The sequence below is a fragment of the Canis aureus genome, chromosome 11 (assembly GCF_053574225.1).
Source record: "Canis aureus isolate CA01 chromosome 11, VMU_Caureus_v.1.0, whole genome shotgun sequence".
In the NCBI taxonomy this organism is placed as follows: Eukaryota; Metazoa; Chordata; class Mammalia; order Carnivora; family Canidae; genus Canis; species Canis aureus.
Genome location: NC_135621.1, coordinates 68,803,723 through 68,823,952, shown reverse-complemented (window position 1 = coordinate 68,823,952; position 20,230 = coordinate 68,803,723). Strand labels below are relative to the sequence as shown.

General features: G+C 42.3%; 1 protein-coding gene across 9 annotated transcripts in view; it reads right to left on the bottom strand.

Annotated features, from left to right (window-relative positions):
* MEIS1 (Meis homeobox 1) overlaps positions 1 to 20,230 on the bottom strand; it is a 165,081-nt gene that overhangs the window by 35,097 nt on the left and 109,754 nt on the right. For all 9 annotated transcript variants that reach the window (XM_077915670.1, XM_077915662.1, XM_077915669.1 and 6 more), the window contains one exon: positions 19,030 to 19,106. In XM_077915670.1, the coding sequence (XP_077771796.1) occupies positions 19,030 to 19,106 (77 nt within the window). The remainder of the gene's footprint in view (positions 1 to 19,029; positions 19,107 to 20,230) is intronic.

The window sequence follows — 20,230 nt, the reverse complement described above, 5'->3', positions numbered from 1 at the left end:
TTCCATTTCATCTTTTCATGGGGGAATTAGCAGAGTTTTCAGGAAACAATACGAGCCACCACTCTTTTTCAATGGCAAGTGTGTGTGTGGGGGGGTGGAGGGATTTGGTGGAGGGAGCAAGATGTTCATAAGGGCATCTGTTACCTCTCCTAATTAGTGACATTTCAATCTTATGTTCTCTGACTTCTTTTTTACAGTTTTTATCAAAACCTTCCCTACCTCTTGCAAACCTAATTCTATTTTAATGCCCACTATTAAGATAATGAACTGGGATGGGAGCACACCATCAAATGAGGGAATGTCTGGAGTTTATCACCACTAACTCACACTGCTGGGGACTTCAGAGAAACGCATTCCTTGTGGAGATTTCTTGGGGTGGCTTTTTTTTTTTTTTTTTTGGCTCTTTATGCAAAGTCTAAGGTCAAGGCGAGGTCACAGCTATACAGTAATTGAACTTATATTATTGCTTTCTCCAGCTAGTCCTGGAAATGTATAACAAAACATCTTATTAAGTCACTTAAGTGTCTTAATAAGGCTTATTTTGGTTGTTTTTGTTTTGTTTTGTTTTGTTTTACAATTTTTGCAGCCTCTCAAAAGGTGGCCAGCCACTGAAATTTCTTTTAAGTGGTGAGTTACAAGCCTTTACAAAGTCAAGCTTGTGAGATGTCTGAATTTCTGTCTCGGAAGATCCACCCGTATGGCGTAATGCTAAGAATTATGTATCAGATACAGAAAACGAGTGGGACGTACAAAATTCTGAAAACGTAAAGCGCTTGTAGTTATCAACTCCGATTTGAATATATTGGACACGAGCAGCACATAAAAAAAATACAATGGAAAGTTTAATAATGATCCAAGGATCCACAGGCCAGTATGAAGTCCAGTTTGTAAATCTGCCCACTCAGGAAGGAAAATCGTTCCTAAAAAAACAAACCACTACACAGAGAGGGACAGGTTCTTAAAATAAAAATACACGCGTCATGACATTTTAAGATTCTCAGTATCCTATATCCTTATGTTCTTTTATTATCGGAAAAGTAATTAAAGTCAATAATGAAACTGGAATCTAACTAAAAGGCCACCATTAGTGTTAACTCTTACTGGCAATAGGTATTTTATCAAGTCTTGTATATGAAGTTCCCGAACTGGCTAATAAAAATATTTAAAACACAGATCTACAACAAATTGTGTTGCAAATCAGGTTATCATTATCTTGTATAAACCATGAAAATTGGAATCATGTGAGCAGAAGGTTAGATTAATTCTCCATTCTCATTATAAGCACAGGTGTAGCACAAACACCATGTGAAATAACCAATTAAAATGAAAAAAAAAAATCTGCTTTTTCATTAGCTGCCTTCACTGCATGACCAATTAGAAAATTATTTAATATTAATATTCCACATATACCAAAAGTAATTTTCAGAGTAACTAATATAGGTAAAAGAGAAAAAAAAAAAAAAACCCGAAAACCCAGCTCTTTATCTATGGTTCTGTTCATAACCTGCAGGCTTTTAGAGGAAGGGAACTCTGATAACATTTTTTAAAAGTCCTTTTACAAACATCTTATTTTGTGGATAGGAGTTTTACTATTCATCTAAAAATAGGAAGAGCACTTTTTTAAACAGAAGAGAAGCCAAGGCTCAGAGAAATTAAGTGACTTATTGGAGGTCACATGTTACCCAAGAGATGTTCATGACTTGCTGAATGACATACAGCTGGCAAATGGTAGTGAACACCTCCTCCCCCAACATCCTGACAAGAGCATGGCCACTCCTGTGCCACCCATCTAGAATATTCCGGACTAACCAGATATCTAAAAAGGAGCTGGTTTTGAGCCAGTCACCACTGGCAACAACCCTACTGTTGAGTCTGGGAATAAGCATGATTGAACATTTGTAGACTGGGAATTTTGATGACTGTACTGTTCGTGCATATGGACAAAGATAAGGCTACGCATCAGAAGATCCAGTGACTTATCTGGATCCTAAAGATCGCTTCCTTCACACTCATATGTTCAGATTTCCAAAGACCAGTTCATAAGAACCGACTCAGGTTTGAAGCCATGGCCATCACACCCAAGGAATCATAGGAAAATTAAACCTCAGGTTTGAAAAGGGCTTTCCCTGTCACCTAGGTTGGTCACTGACACGAATCCCCTCTATGATTTCCCCACCAAGTAGACAGGTAGCCTCTGCTGGATTGTTTCTGATAAAGCCCTTGCAGCCTTACCTGAAAGTGCTCTCCATCTATGGACAAGGTGACTATGAGAAGGTTTTGCGTTATTCAATCTAGAATCAGGTAATTTCACAGGACAACGTCTTCGGGGAACTGAAAACTATACCCACCACGCATCATGTCCCACAGGTTTCTCCCCTCTCTTCCCTAGGTTGGACATCCCTGATTCCTTTTTGTATTTGAGACCGGGGGGTTGGGGGGGGCGGTGCTGGGGGAAATGAACACAGAGGGGAGGGGCAAAGAGGGAGAATCTTAAACAGGTTCCATGCCCAGCGCGGAGCCCAAAGTGGGCTCGACCTCACCTCCCTGAGATCATGACCTGAGCCGAAATCAAGAGTCAGATGTTTAACCAACTAAGCCACCCAGGTACCCCAAACATCATGAAATCTTAATGAATTCCTTCTAGAATGAAAGTTCCTCTTGGGTGTTGCGTCCACTCATCATCTGGTCCACACTCTCTGCTCAGTATGCTGAGGTTTGTCTGTGTGTCCCTAAAGGTCTCCGGGGGCCATCATTACATGCAGTTACTCCACACCTGCTCTGGCCCCCGTGTAGAGAGCGAGTACCTCATCACAGCCTTTTAGCTAAGAGGCCACAGGTACCAGGTGCTATTTTCTTCTGTCTTGGTGGCAAGAGCCATTTGCTGTTACTGACAACACAGATGGTAGGCTACCTATAGGATATGTAGATACAAAGGTGAGAATCCATGCATTTAATAAAATAAAAATTTTTAGAAACTGAAAACCTCAGAACCCTTAATCACTTTGTCCAAACTGTTTGACGACATTAGTAGGTACGCTTAGAACATCACACTTTTGAAAACAAATTTAGAACGATTTTTGAATATAATGAACATTATCAATACGTAAACTCTCAGAATCTTATTGGATTATGCTTCCTATACTTACATGAAACACTGATAATATTATCTGGTCTCATGGTGGGCATCTTTATCTGAAAATAACTTAAGTAAATAGCAAAAGATTTTATTTTTTTTTTAAACAACATCATCTTTTCGATTTTAAGACCATCTCAACATTTGGTTCTATTTAGTGTATTTTATCCTAGACTGTCTTCTATATACTCTCTCTGGAATTATGCTATATACAGTAAAGCCATGTGTTTAGATGGCTTCAGGGTGAATTCAGATACAAAAACATTTTCCTTCTGGGCAAAGTAATAAAATGACATTCTTGCTCCTCCCACTATAAGTCAAACAGAGGTCAGTTCCCCCATCCCTGTATCTGTTTAAATAAACTGGTCCAGCTGTTTGTTTCTAAAATGCCCTTTGACCTTGCGTCTCATCCTCCCCGCTTTTGTGACTGAATGCTTTACTTTCCATTGTGGAAGATTCTAAATTATCAAGAATTTTCTAAACACTGAACCAAAAAAAGACCCTTAGGTTTTATGTAAACTTACATGAACGTATTTCCTTCTTAGAACACTCATTTCGAGAAGCATCAGTAAAACAGATATTTTAAGCTCGTCTGTGGTGTGTGCGTTCAAAGATATATCTGTGGCTATGTGTGAGTACATAAATATATATTAGAACTTCAACATAAGAAGAAACAATGTTTTTGAAGAGAAAAGAAAAAGAGGATGATAAAATTCCAATTCGAGTGTCCAATAAAAAAAAATCTACTCTCCAATAACCACAAAACAGCTTAAGACAAAATATACCCATGAAATAGACATAATCTTTAGCATTTTCCATATTCATAAGGTCTCTTTTAAAAGTGTGTTAGTTTAGAGATGTAACAGGAGACTTTTACAAGTGATGTCCAAACATCACAGCCCTTAAAACTTAGATGTACACTGTGAGGAATACATGACAACAGGACAGTTCTTCTTACTCATTAAATAGCCTCACGCCTTGGTTTAATAGACTGTGGCTCAAATTTGCCATAAATTGGGCATTTAGAAAGGTAAACCTCTGAGTTCTAAGTGTTATGGTTGGGGAACACCCTGTGGCCTTTCCATGTCACATCCCAAAAATCAAAGTATACATTTTTTTAATAAATCCCATTTTGCTTTGAAAAGACAGTATTTTTGTGTGAACTACTTTTTTTTTTTTTAAGAACCAGACACCCCTTAGGTGGTAGAAGACTGAGTTAGGAAGAGAATCCTTAAATTTCCTTTTTTCATAGCATCATGGATTAGAATTCCTTCCTGTGACCAAGTTACCCCCTTTTGAAACAAGACGTTTCACCAAGGACGGGAAGAAAATGGATTGGCCTTACAGCTTCATTCCATGTCAACGTAAACAGAGGTGTATTTCTGTCACTCTAAGTTACCTGTTTAGGCCTAGAGTTCTACTAAGGGGGAATGAGAGGTTGCAAGGGGAGCAAAAGCTTCAAAAATCTGAGATGTGGGGTCATCTCAAAATTGAATTTAATTCTTTGCATTTTTAAAATAGGAAAATGGGAGATGAATCCCGAGTTATGCTAAAAAGAGATACAGGAAGCTTTCCTTTAGTCTTTCTTTTTTTTGCCCCTGCCCCCTACATGCTTAGCGATCATCAGTCTTTAAAGTTGGGCAGTTTGTTGTTGTTGTTGTTGTTTTTTCCCCCATTCTGCTAATCCTACCTGTCTCTTCTCATTCCCCATTTTTGGATACCTGAACGGTTTTCTGACCAAGATCTGGTAATGCAGCTTTCTGAAGCTGACCTTTGCCCTTTAGTTTATCCTCTACTCCTTGCCCTGGTTACTTCCTACAAAACCAGACGGCCAAGTTTAATTTCCTCTTCGTGAGAACCAGGAAGGGTGGCAGGATCACAGTGGGCATCCAGTAGAACCAATCACAGGGTGCATTTTCCTGGTTCCACAGACATTTTCCACATGGCTTTGCCCTTTCCTCTTCCGCCCTTTGTCTTCCACGGTACGAGCTCTCTGTAATACTAACAAAACTAGGGGGAGGAGACTTGTTCACCTTCCGAAGGAGCATTTTCTCCTTTATTCGGTCCTGTTCCTCAGTGTTTGCCACCTACTTGTTTACTGAGGACTGAGGGGAGCCCACGGCGTTCCTTCAGCATGCCACGGCCAACCCAGCTGGCCACGTGAAACCAAAATGCTATTGTTTCTACACAATGACAGTCATCCCCATAGTGTCTCTTGCCAACGAGGTTTAGTGAATAGTCAACACAAAGGGAGCTACCCATTTAAGAATGGAGAAGTGTCATCATACAGTACCCTCCTATGCCCAAGGAGCTAAAATTACATCAATTGGATATGAAGCAGATGATTTCATTAAATAGCAAGATACGTTAGTAGAGACACCTTCTATACCTAGACTATCCATTAAATGAAGTATTAGTTACAGTCATCCTTGATTAATATTTAGGTGTTAGTTAGGAATACCTACGTACATACTTGGTAAAAATTAAAACCATGCGTTCTTAAGAATAAGTGCTGGTGATTAATACACATACTATTCTTCATCAATTAAAATAAGCAGCAAGTAAATATAATATTTAATCTCTATATAATTCATTTAGGTAGATCTCTATAAATATTTTTATGGAATTAAGACTTGTGAAAATTGCTCAAATATTAAATTTCACATCGGAAGCTAGCTGCTGAACTCCAGAATTCCGTCCTTTTTCTTCCTATCCTATTCCATGAATTTCCTTCCTAGTATTTCTTTCAACTTTATCACCATCATTTAAATAAAACTATATACACTATGTGTCTTAAATTTTGAAAGTCAGCATTTCCTAATAACTTGAAGGCCTGTTTTATAAACAGACCCTGCAGGGAATGCATTCTAGCTATCATCTATCAAATAACTCTCTGTTCTTTTAAACAAAAATCCACCTCAAAATCTTTTGTTGGATTTCTTCATTTCAGATTTACATTTACTTATTGAATTTAATGATCCATAACTGGCAGTCTTTAGGGTCCAAGCCTTCCACACTCCCTTTCTTTGTGGAATAAAATTTCATAAAACACGATTTTAAGACACTCAAGAAAGTTGACTCAATCTCAAGTCAAACCTTATGAAATCATGTTTTTGGCACCTTTTTCCAGTTTCTCAACCTCCTCCGGATCCAACAGTTCCAGGACTGCAATACATCATCTGTGTGTCTGAGGGTGGGAGAGGGGAGTGGACAGGAGGGGAGAAGGGAGCACATGCTCTGCTCTCCATCCATTCTAGAAACAGAATATTGAAATTTCCTCAGATCACAATAAGCCCATCAATCAGCAGTCTGAGAAGATTCCCCTTCTCTAGCATTGATGAGTGTATTTGTCAAATTACTCTAGAAAGAGCGGTAGTTGTCTAAGACCACTGAGGAAGTGAATTACATATAAAATTTTCTTTAAAGCAACTAGTGAAAAAAATTACTAATTATTTGAAAACTATAATGCAAAGTAATAACAAACCCATGTATTAAATGTTGAAATAAACTTTCAAATATTTCATCACCTCATTATATATTATGGTAAGTTTTCCTTGAAAGCAAATCATAACCTGATTTTTTATTCTATATAAATATATATATAAATATATATATTTATATATATATTATTTTATATATAATACAAGCATCTATATATATATAGATAAAAGCTTGCTAAAACCTTTAATCTGACTTGAATTCAAAGCAAGGGGTGCTCCTTTAGTGGCCCGTCTCTATTTCTTCTGCTACTACCCATGACTTTCTAGATCACTAAAGCACCAGGCTCCAAACTCAATGGAACAAATTGTGGGGATATCTTGCCAGAACTAGCATGAGAAATGCTCAACAGTTAAAAATATCTTAGGTATCCATGATATGACATAAAGCATATGTAATAAAATAGTATTTGTGCAATATTTACTGAAATATGACAATTTGCCAAATTTGAGTTTGTATAACTGCACAAATGTAAAACAAATAGTGGTTTGCTTAAGGGATACGGAATGTAAAAGGTTATTGGCACAATGAACAGGTGACAGGGCAATCTAGGATAACAGAACCTCCTATGGTATTGAAAAAGCTCAAGTAGGTATAATAATATCTTCAAAGGACTGATGTATCTCTCTTTGGTTTAAGCTGAACCATTTTTCGTATAAATTCTGATTTTCCCATTTTCACAAGAAGTAAACAAAATTGCATCTAACTAGGCATCCCTTAAACATCATGCAGAATAAGTACGTTTATTTCAAACAAATCTTAATGTTCTGCCAATTTCCATTATAAGTAGGAGGGCTGCATAATTTATCACTGAAGGTCAGATACTTTGGAGAGTAAATGGGCACTATAAATAATTATGTTGGGCAATAGGCGTAAACCATGAATATTCCAGGCAATTGGGCTGTACAGCCACCCAAATGATCAAATACACACTTTTTTCCCCCAAGTAAAACTTCCTCTGCATGATTGGAATTGCAACCCACTTGTGTGAGAATGGTAACCGGCCCTGGCATACATAAGGGGTACAGAGTAGACTCCTGGTCCCCCTGATGGAGGGTCTCTGAGTAACTTCCCTTCTGAAGGATCTTTCCTTTAGTTGCTTTAGCAACCCAAGGCTTCACTGGCCCAAAACTTCCCAGGCCTGGAATCTCCACTCCAAGGAAGGATATCTCGAAATTTAGCTTGATTTCTGCTTTCACCCAGTCACAAGTGAGACTATAGGATGGCATAATGAAGCCTGGCCCGAATGGAGGTCCACGTCTACCCCTTAGAAGGTTCACCGAACTTCTGCTTCCATCAGTAAAGCTTGAAACCTGAGTTCTCTGTAAAGCGTATCACAATGTAACTCGGAGGCCTTAAATGCAAATGGAGCCAATTATACTAAAAGGCAAAAAAAAAAAAAAAAAAAAAAATCTCTCCTTTGGAGTATATGACAAAATTTTTCAAAGGAAGGCAGTAAACTAATAGGATGACCTCCTCTTGGAACTTAGCAAGGCTTTGGAAAACGCTAATGGTCATCTAAGTCACACTGAGGAAATAGGGAGACTGTGTGTTTCACTTGAGCGGCTCTCCTTTCCTTTGCACGATATCACTCAGCGCTATTACGGTCAAAACACTGGCCAAGGACGGGGGGGTCAGAGCAGCGTCTAGGGAGAAAGGTGTGAGAATCGAGTGGGAAAACTGCCACCCTCACGGCTCTGAGCTCGCAGGAGCATTCAGGTGCGACAACTGCGATGACCACGTGCGTGGATGTCTATGAAAAGACCTTTGCAAATTTAAGACCAAAGGCAAGGGTTTGTTGAGACGCTGTCGTTATGATTCTCAAAAATACCTAATGGTCCCGAAACCTGAACCTGAACGCTACTGACCACAAAAGGTGGACACAACCCAAATGCGCAGCAACTGATGAATGGATAAACAAAACGGCGTCTGTCTCGACAAGGGAACCTTCCTCAGCCACAAAGGGGAGCCTAGCACCGCTACCTGCTACATTCATGAACCTTGAAAATAATACGCGGAGTGAAAGGAGCCAGTCCCTAAAGGCTACATGTTTACATGATCACATCGATGGGAAATGTCCAGGATAGTAGGTAGATCATTAAAGACGGAGCATGAGGGGTGGAAGTGTGGGAGGAGCAATAGCTAAAGGGAACAGGGTTTATATATATATATAATATATATGTTTTTATATATAAATATATAATAATATTATAAATATTTATATTTATTTATAAAATATATAAATATATTTATTTTATTTATATATAAAATATATAAATTTATTACTTATATATATAATACATTTATATATAAATATATTATATATATATATATTTAAGGATGTTTTTGAGAGATAGAGTGAGCGGGAGTGAAAGGGCAGTGGGAGAGAGAGAGAATCTTGAGCTGACACCCCGCTGAACGTGGAGCCGAATGTGGGAGCTCAATCTCAAGACCCTGAGATCATGACCAGAGCCAAAATCAAGAGTTGGATGCTCAATGGACTGAGCCACACAGGGGCCCCTACAGGGCTTCTTTCCCAGGTAGTAAAAATGTTCTAGAATTGATTATGGCGACAGTTACACAGTATCTGTGGAATATACTAAAAACCATTGAGTTGTTCGCTTTTTTTTTTTTTTTTTTTTTTTTTTGAGTTGTACAATTTAGATGGGTGAACTTCATGGTATGTGAGTTGTATCTTAATAAATCTGTTAATAATAAATCCGTAATGGTAGAAAGGAAGAGGTGCTGAACAAGGAAATCAGCCCCATCCTTGCCTCTAATTAGCAGCTTCACATTGTAAAGCCCTGAGCCCCATCTGTCAAATGATGCATAAAATCCCATCCAGGTCGGGATGCCCGGGTGGCTCAGTGGTGGAGCGTCTGCTTTCAGCTCAGGGTGTGATCCCGGGGTCCCGGGATCGAGTCCCACATCAGGCTCCCTGCATGGAGCCTGTTTCTCCCTCTCCCTCTGCCTGTGTCTCTGCCTCTCTCTCTGTGTCTCTCATGAATAAATAAATAAAATCTTAAAAAAAAAAAATCCCATCCAGGACTTGGGCTCTGACTTTCTGCAACATAGTGTTCCTAAAATTTTAATCCAGGCTCCCTTTTCATAAACTTCAAAATCTCATATCCCTTTGTTATTTGGAATCTTAAACAGCACGACCGAAATCAAAAGTTAATTCCCGATAGGCTCTTTTATACTACGTTCACTCAAAAGGATTTCGATATGCCTCTTCTGGCCCCTAGTCCTGCTCAGCCCCCACTACTTGGCCCTAAGGGTGGGAATCTCTGCCATAACCTCTTGTACTCTCCTTTTTGTAAACAGGACTGCCAGGTGACCAGCCTTGGGAGCTGAGATCTGACGTCTTTGGACATGTCCAGTTCTTTCCATGTGCTTTTTCAACATCCCCTACTCCCTGCCCTTTCCAAGCACATATGAACTCTGACCCAAAGTAGGAATCAAATAAAGTCAACCATAGCAGATGTTCAAGGGATAGAGGCCAACAAACCCCGCAAGTGGACGACAACTCTCAAAACGACTGATTTACACTCAAACCAGCGTCCTAGGGTAGAAAGCACTGGAAACTTAAATACACGTATTTTTCAATCACAGTGCGTTTGACTTCCATCCTTAGGCAATCTACGAATCTTAAAATATAGTGATTTTATCAACATTAAGCCAGGTCTCTCCAATGACAGGAAATCCTTTCTTTTTCTTTTTTCTTTTTCTTTTTTTAAAGCTGAATTACATTTAGAACCCAAGACCACTAATTCCCCACCGGCCTTGAAAAAGTGGTGTTTGGGAAACCAAAGGTCTTTTCCCTTCTCCAGCCATCAAATAGCATCTCGGGAGGCATGAGGTCCTTTAGTCACATTGGTTAAGAGGGTAAAGAGGGAAAGAAGAGCTCTCAAGGATGGTGACAGATTAAGGGTTTTTTTTTGTTGTTGTTGTTTATTTGTTATTGTTCAAGTGTCAAGAGCCCGGGATAGTAATTCATTATTTCCCATACTCCTGGGTCAGGCTTAAAAGCCTCGTAAGAATAGAAGTAAAAAGGGAAGCATCCATGGTGAGAGGGAGAGCCCTGTCCTGCCAGAGGTACAGGCATCGCGCTGTTGGAGGTTACCGTCTGGTTGGCTGGTCGGCTGTTAATGTTCCCTTTCCCCCTAAAAATCAAGAAGGAAGCAAAGCAAAAATCTAAGCGTCTACCCAAAACTCTGGGCATTCACACACGGGAGCCACGGGGCCCACACATCCCAGAGGACGTTTCCCCCAGAAACATTTCCTCCCCGCCCTTTGAGAGAATTGGTTTTATGCAACCAGGAGGCAACATTTGCACCCCCCTTCCTTTTTTAAAATATATTTTGGGCTGATTTTTTTTTTTAACCACTCAGGACTGCCGTTTGCTTTAGGCGGGTGCAGCCTGAAGGGAGGTGCTGAGGAGGTAAGAGAGGGCGGAGGCGTCTGTGCGCACAGCTCGGTGGCCCTTCGGGGCTCAGCGGCCACCCCCCGGGCCCAGCCTCAGCAACGGGGACACAGGATCGGTGGCGATCAGGTCTGTGCAAGCAGAAAATACCAGAAAGGCAAACTTATGTAAACACACTTAAGACCCATTTGACAAGAAGAGACCTACACCGGACTCGCTAGGAACCTCGGAACGCCTAGGGCCTCGCCGGCCCTCTCAGCCGAGGCCCTGGCCCCTTGCGGGGCTCCCTCCCAGGACAAGACAGGAACGTCTGAAACCCTGGAATCAATCAGTCTACAGGAAGGAGGCGGCTGGGACATGTGAGCCCTTGTCGCGCACAGTCAGGGCCCCAGGCCCGCGGCCGCGCCGGGTGCGAGTCCGGAGCAGGTGCCAGGCCTCGGGGAGCAGCGCCACGGGGCGCGGGCGGGGCGTGAGGCAGCCACGCCGCCCAGAACCTTCTCCTGACCTGCAAGCCCCCCGCGAGGAGGCGCACGGATGAGGCTTAATCTTATCTAACTGACACCTGACAACCCATTACTTCTAGGTTATTAATGCACCCGCTGGAAAAGTTCGTCACCTACGAAATTACGGGGGAAAAAGATGGGACGCCTGGGGAAAAGCCAAACTTTGCTGCACAGCAACTTCAGAAATTTCAAGCCTCTTATCTGTCATGCCCTTCACAGGCTCCGAGCGCACTGCTCGAGACGACTGATTTATCTTTATTATGAATCCGACAATGACAGCACACATGTTGTTCGTGTCTTGTGATAATGTTTAATTTCAACCCAGTTTTTATTTTACGGTTGCTTGATCTGCTTATTTAAGATGAAGGAAAAAGAGCGACTTTTTAAATGAATTTCCCTGTATTTCTCTGTATGCGGAGGACCCGGGGTTGTCTCCCCGACGCCCGGCCCTAGGCCCAGGCGGAGGCAGTTTTGCAGCGATCGCCTCGCTTCTCGGTGCTTCTCGGTGCTTCTGGGTGGATCGCAGGCTCGGGCAGGCCAGCATAGGCCGGCGGGGTGGGGGGACGCGGTCCCACCGGTGGGTCCCTCCCGTGCACCGCAGCAGAGGAAGCTGTGGCCCGCGGACACACAGCGACCGGGTCAAGGACACGCGTGTCAGCGGGCGAGGCGTGGGGAAGACACCCGAGATGCTGCGGCTCAGCGCGTCCCTTCCTCGCCCCGTGTGAGTTGCATGCGGTCATGAGGCTCCGGGGGCGCTGGTGGCTCAGCCACCCTGGGTGCCCGCTCATCCCCGGGTCCTGCTCTAACAGCTTGCATCACACGCAGCCAGGTTCTTCCCATTTCTCCGACCAGGTAATTGCACCGCGACCCCGAAAACAGCTAGTCTGGCTTCGTCAGGCCTGGCGGCGAGTCCTGCTGCCCTGGTTCAAGGTGGATCACCACCACCCCCACCGCCCGGTGTCGCGGCCCAGAAAGGCATCACCAGGAGGCTCGTGGGGGATAAACTCGCCCCCTCCCTGAGCCACAGCCGCCCCCCGCCCGGGCGTGGTCCTCAGGTACTCGAGCAGGTGGCAGGTGGCCCGTAGGCCTCACACCTTGGTGTGGTCCCGAAGACTCAGAACTGCTCTGAACGCTGCCCGGGGACACACAGCGCTTGCCCCCACCCTGCGGCCTTCCAGAGCCACGGCCCGCAGCCCGCACCTCCCTCCTCCTCTGCCCTTGGATAGGCTGTTAAATCCACGCGTTCCACTGTGCCATTCATCCAAACACATTGTCTCCTTGCTTTTCTGTTTAGATCATCTATTAACATATCCTTGTCCCCCATAGATTAGTTCCTTTATGTCTGTTATTACTATTTCATGCATTTGGCTGCTTCCATGTTTATGTACATAAAACTTACAATTGGGATATCTCCTTGTTGGATTTTCTACTTTATGGTTATATAGTGTACTTTCTTTGCCTCATACAGACTTCATTTTAAAGCCCACTTTGGGGACGCCCGGGTGGCTCAGCGGTTTAGCACCTGCCTTCGGCTCAGGGCGTGACCCTGGAGTCCCGGGATCGAGTCCCACGTCAGGCTCCCAGTGCATGGAGCCTGCTTCTCCCTCTGCCCGTGTCTCTGCCTCTCTCTCTCTCTTTCTGATTCTCATGAATAAATAAATAAATAAAATATTTTAAAAATTAAAAAAATAAAAATTAAAAAAAAATTTCTGCTGTAAATGCACACACAACAAAGGACGCTTAGCCGACTGTGGAGTCATATTTTCAAAGGGGGCTGTTGGCTGGAAACTTTTAGACTCTGCAGCCAGAAGCGGCGTCTCTGTTGAACTCCTAAGACTCCCTGACATGACAATACCTGAAGGTTTCTAGATTCCCAGCTCCCTTCCTTGCGAGCTGTTTGCTGGGCTTTCCCAACAACACCCCGCCCGGCTGGCACCCCGCCAGCCCTGTCTCAGGCAATATGCAAGCTAGACATTTTTTTTTGACTGATTTCGATATTTTTTCTTATGAGCAACTAGACGGTATTTTATCTCGTGAGTGTTACCGATTGCTGTAATCTAAAGCCCACAGTCAGTGCCCGTAAAGCTAATATTATTAGAATTGACGCTCCAGGTGAAAAGCGTAGCAATTAACTGGGACTCGGAGAACAACAAGCCACTCCGAAACATGCTGGAGAGTTAGTCTACTTCTCCTTCTCCTTTCAAAAATACTGCACCTGTTACTCCCTTGATCAATTAGGAAGTCTACCTTAAATGTAGGTTACACGGAAATTCTCGAGGGAAAAAGTTAAACCACCTGCTTAATAAAATTACCTTTTGTGTGTGAAGTTGTTTCATCCCTAGGTGGTTTCTGGGCCAGGAAAATCACTATACACCCTGCACTTTCATTTTGCAGTTGAATAGCAAACAAATGACCCAGTGCTTCTTGCATGGTGCACTGTTTTTTACATCTGTTTTCCTTGCTTTTGTGTCATGCCTCTGTTTAGCTTTATTGACAAAACAATCTGTGCCTAATGTTTAAACAACATCTGTAAAATGTATTATTAAATTATGTTGGAAGAAAAAGCAGAGCAATTCTATGAAACCCGGTGACCCCCTATTGATTTTTAGATCACAGAAGTTGAAAGGATAATTTGTGAATGTTTTAACATTTACATCGACACAGGTACCTGTATTTAGAGAATCTTTGATTACTCATAAAAGTATTTGCTACATTATTACCATAACTCAGAAAGAAACCTGACCTTTAACAGTTGAATCTGTTTATTATAAGGGAGATCCTATTTTTTTCTAAATAAGTTTACATTTTTTTACCTGCCACCGGCATAAATCTCTAAGGATAACATACTCCCCGCCACCCCCCCGCCCCCGCTGCCCCCACTGGTAATAAATGGGAAGTGATGCCTGAATGCTTCGCAGTTTTGAAGGTAGTAAATGAAGTAACTAGGAAAATCTGGTATATGTACTAAATCCGAGGACGGTAGAGCTGTGATAGTTCTGCAAAGTGTCACCTCGGATGTCAGGATGCTCCCTGGAATTTCATGCACCCAACTGATAGAGAGTGATTTTTTTTTTCTTTCTGCATACGTACTGAATTTCACATACACTATGGGTTTTGCACCTAAGATCCGTATCGCCTTCTCAGAGCATAAAGAAATAATCATTTAACATTAGGCCTTAATGTTAACTGTCTGGATGAGTAGTAGTAAACAAGGAAACTGTAAAAATTCATTCAATACACCCTAGGCTAGAACTCTGCAGAGGAAGAATGTGTCTGAGGCACCCGGCAAGGAAGACACAAGCGCAGGCCCAAGTCTGCATCATGTGGAAGGCCCAGGTCTGTAACGTGGCGGTGAAAACATAGAAGGCGGGCCATTCCACGCTCACGTCTCCAAGCCTAAAAATAAAGTCGGTGCATTCGGGAGAAAAAAAGAACCGAGTACTGGCTTTGGGTTTATGTGTTTTCTGTAAAGTCCTACCTACGTCGTTAAAGATCTAAATAACCGTCTCAGAATTTAAGATGTTTCTGCCCAAATGCCTGAAACGTTCAACCTATCAGTAATATGTTGGCACAGCTGACATAAGGGAAATAATTTTCACGGCCACAACAATGGAAAGACCAAAAGGCAAAAGTCCCAAAGGCCATTATTTCTCATTTTGGGATATCGGACCATAATTGGGGGTGAGAAAGCAAAGGAAGAAGAACACACGAATGCAGGGCACGTACTGTAGTTCAGACATTACTGCGCTCTTACGTCTAAGTTGACCGCTAGATCAAAATGTTTATTAAGGCAGTGAGTTATGGAAGTCGCTTTTTGCAAAACAGGCAGTGGCCTCAGATACTTAAACAATTAAGGTAAAAATGTTTTCACCCAAATTATTTGCACAATTGCCTCGATTCTCAAAAAGGCGTCGGCATAGACTCATCCTCCGATGTCTCATCTAATACAGTTCACCTTCCATCCCTGGGCCCGGGCCCTATACGCACCGTTAGCCACCGTGCGAGGGTTCCTCCTCTCTGTGTTTCATTCTGACGAGCAGATCTAACATCTGAGCTACAAGAGCTATTTCTTTTAATGCAGATTTTCTTTTAATTAATCAAGCCTGTCTTGTTATGTTCCACTTAAATTCTCCCCATTGTCTCTTCTCCCCCTGGATCCCATCTGCCTTGGCCTTCGCTGGCCACAGCCTGTAGTTCGTACCCTTCAGGGCAATTAGGGAAGTGGAGGATCCACTCGGGGGTGGAATGAACCAGCCTTTGCAACACATCAAACTTTGCTCCTCTAGTTTTCAGCCAAAACCTCACTTGGAGCTGCAGCGGCCTGGGTTTTCTGTGACAAGCAAACAGCTAGACACGAGTCTATGTTTTTCACTTTCACTTTGCGTACGTCGATACGTTATGTCGCTGCCAATAATTATGACTGATCTACACCCAACCTGCCCTTCAGCATTTCATTAAATATCTTCAACAGTGACTCACAGTTCCTACAAAATGTACATGTGTGTTAACAAGTTTTGAGAAATCCAAGAAGGAAGACACACATTTTTTAATGCTGTGGCTAAATGGAGTGAAGGGGACATGTCAAAATAGTAATGAGGACTTTCTTTTAATTATGCTTTCCAGAAGGAAGTAACTTGGGCTCGACGCTCAATACGGGAAGAATATTTTACAAGCTCCCAACAAAGCTTTGTGTAATTTTTTATCCTGGTAAAGTGAAATGAAAAGCCTTTAGTGGTTATGCTGCCATTAGTCTTCAAGCATGCCACAATTTAAGATGCTCTGACACCTCCGGTTTTCATACAGTACCATCTGGGTTTCCCCATGTTTGCAACCTATTTCCTACCCAAAGCCAAAAAAAAAAAAAAATCTATTATCAGCTCTTTTTTTTTTTTTTTAAGATTTTATTTACTTATTTATGAGAGACACAGAGAGAGAGGGAGAGAGAGGCAAAGACACAGGCAAAGGGGGAAGCAGGCTCCTTGAGGGGAGCCCGACGCGGGACTCGATCCCGGGACCCCGGGGTCACGCCCTGGGCCAAAGGCAGACACTCAACCGCTGAGCCACCCGGGTGCCCTTATTATCAGCTCCTTAAAAGTTGACGGTTTGGATGAAAATTAATAAACCATTAGAAACTTAAATCAGACACAGGAACATCATCATTCACCAAATGTGGGAGAAACAATCTCTCTGACAACTTTTATTTAGTTACGGGGAAATTCTCTACCACGTAGCTGTTAGAGCTGAAACAGTGGCCGAATACGAAACGATGAAGTGCCAGCCAAAGCCACTTCCTACTGCGTGCAGAAGGACACTGGGACAGGACACAGCGCCAGGTGAGCACAGAATCATGTCAACGTGGTTTGTGTTCACGCACCTGCGCAGGACTGTCAGCGGGAAGTTTGTGGTACGCCTGCATATAAAACTTTGGAAAGTGTTAGGACTCTTTTAAGGTCCCTTTTTCCTCTTCTACTTGCAAAACAGAGGAAGTTGCTTTCTGACCACCGCACAGAAGCCAGGAGAGTGACAACCGCATACAGTTTGGAGTCCCAGGTGTGCCTGCCTGCCCAGGCGTCCACAGGCAAGATCCCTCAAGTGTGTCCGCCTCGGGAAGGCAAGTTGCACGGGGATCTGTGCTCTGGCAACAACGTGTAGGAGGGTGTTTGCTAGCCACCCTGAAGGGCGAGGGGAAGGGCGATGGCGAGTGAGAGACACATCACCTGGCGGCAGCGCTCGGGCCTTCCTTAAGCAGGGCTGGCCCTGTCGCTCCGTGGCCCTCCGATGGGAACATTTCCCAGGGAAATAACATTAGCGTCGCCTCCGTTGTATTAAAATCGCACCAACCCCCCCCCCCCACATTTTAAAAAAATAAATAAGTAAAATAAAAATAAAATCACACCATCGGTTTAACCTTGAAAAGACACCTGAATTCAGACGTGCACGCAAAATTGATGGTCTACCCTATAAACTTCGTCCAGGAGGACCTGAAGCCTAAGTGCAAATATACAGCATCAACAGTCTCGAGAATTAAGATACAACAGCAGGTACACAGGCCGACACAAATCCTCGGCAGTGACACGCTCCCAGCGGCACACGGAGGGACGGTATGGCTCCCCTTGGCTCCCCAGCCACTCGACTAAAAAGGCCTGCAAAAATTGATCTCCCGAGGCTGCGGTCAGGTCGTCGAAATTGATAACCCTTACAAGCTATGCTTATGTGAGTCTGTCTGTGTCTTGCAGATAGTGCACTTTGTGAATTAATCCTCCAAAGGCAAATATATTGTAAGTAGCTTGTTATCTCTAAAATACTAAATTGAAGAATACATGGGATTATATTGACAGAAATTACATTTTCTGTAATGGGGTTTAATATATCTGGAATCTCTCCCAAAGGCTCCCAGGCTCTCTAACAGAGAAGGGTCTGTTAATGTAGGTGCAATGGACATCGAGAACAAATTTATTCACCAAAATGGATTAGGCCATGTAATCAGAGATTCGGTAATATTAATCTTTGACACTTATTGAACAGAAAGAAATACTTCTGTCTGCCAACTGGCATTCCCCGCTCTCCCCTTTCCCCAACCAGGCTGTGGGCCCTTTCTGGGTTTTACTTCAAAGAGGATAGGGTTTCCCCATCATAAACACTAATCTAAAAATATTAGGACAATTAATTAGATACACTTAGTTTGAGAGGATATTGGATTTCGATACCCTTCAAATATGACACTAGCTCCGGGTGATTATATGAACCTGGCTTTCAGCACACTCACAAAGGGTAATAAATCATACTTCCCCAAAGCCTCATTGCCATACCGCCGCACGTTGTCAGAAGACTGTTGGCTGGTACTTGGTACGGAATCTCAGCTTCCCCCAAATCAGGAATTTACACATTTATTTAGAAACAGTTTTGCACAGCCCGGAGATACATCGGGTTTTGAATAGCTTCAAAGTGGAGACATAAATAATATCTCTTTTTCCATGGAACGGAAGATAGGAGGCAACGGGAGACTATCCTCGAGTGCTCAGCCCCAACAAAATAACGGCAGTTAGTTATTCACTGAATTTAAGACCTGGCTGATATGTGATGGTGGATTTTCTTGTTCCACAGAAAATAGGATGATACCATTCTTTCTATCGATTATCCTAAAGGTGGGGGAGGGGGGGTAAAAAGCCATTTCTGGAGCCACGGTGAACGTGAATTAAAGACTTATTTACACTATGCCTAAGATTCTGATGGAAAGCAATGCAGTGTTGGTGTGTGTGTGTGTGTGTGTGTGTGTGTGTGTGTGTGTGTCGGGTTTCTCCCAGGCCGGCAAGTGCTCTCACCTATCAGTCAACCGTTTATTTTCACCTCTGGATCGCAAGCCACCAGGGAAAACAGCAACAACTGGGTGTGTCTTCTCAATGCAAAACATTAGCTGCAGGTTGCCAGAGGGGGAAGCAGATTGTGTGTAAACGCAAAGCCAAATTACTTACCAATTGTTCACTTGAAGGATGGTGAGTCCCGTGTCTTGTGCCAACTGCTTTTTCTGTTCTTCAGAAGGGTAAGGATGCTGAAAGAGAACCAAAAAAGGTAAGTGTGTGCGCATATACTTTGGGCAGATAGTATAGTGCACATCACATGTCAGGTGCAATGCTAGGGGCTAGGGATTCAATAATAAACACATATGCTCTGTAAAAAAAAAATATATATATATATATATTTATATATAAAAGTATTTATACTTCCCCATTATAAAATACTTTTATAAATAAATATATATATTTTTACATATAAATAAAAATATGTTTATTTTATATATAAATAAAAATATTTATATATAAATATATATATATATTTCAGGCAACATATAGGCTATTTTGTCAATAGCCTAAGTGTCTAGTGAAGTCTATAATTAAAGGTAAAAATGCTGAGGTGTGTCCCTCTTATTAATGGAATACTACATCATCTAATTAATGGCAGTAAAAGACAAGCCAATTACAAAGATTAGTGAAGTGTATAAATAGCTACTTAGGATACTTGCAGAACCTTGATACTGAGTTTATCCTTTAAAGGTTTATTTGTTGCAAACACAGGAAGTTTGGTATGATCTTCACTGTATTGTATAGGATTAAAATAAGGACAAGCCCTTTTCCATGACATGGAAGTATTATCACCTTGGTGTACTATTTTCGTCGAGCCACGGACTCCGAAAGCTGAACCATGTGGACCAACCACCTTAGCTGAGGTCCCCAGTATGAAGCACTTTGCTGAGCATGACATTTCCCTTCCAAAACACCATATTGCCAGATGCAAACATCAAAATTAAAGTGGGTGTATTTTTTTTTTTTAACCACTGATCATTGTAGCTCTTCTGAAACGCAAACAAATGACATTCAACCAAAGTTGGTTTCCATATCTGAATGTCAACACATGCTGGGATTCTGAACACAGGCCAGTACAAGGTCAAAGACCAGCATATTTTGCATGCTAGGAACAAGCCCGGCCATGTTCCTCATGAGTTAGAGTGGATAAAAAAGTATTACAGGATTAGATAATAGAATGAAATTCATACCCTCTTGAAAGAATGTTTGGAATTCTACAGAAATTGGTTTTGGCACAAAAACTTTTTGTTCCGTAATGAACTATATCTGAATCTGAAACACACATTTCTGGAGCCTGGGACGTGGTACCCAT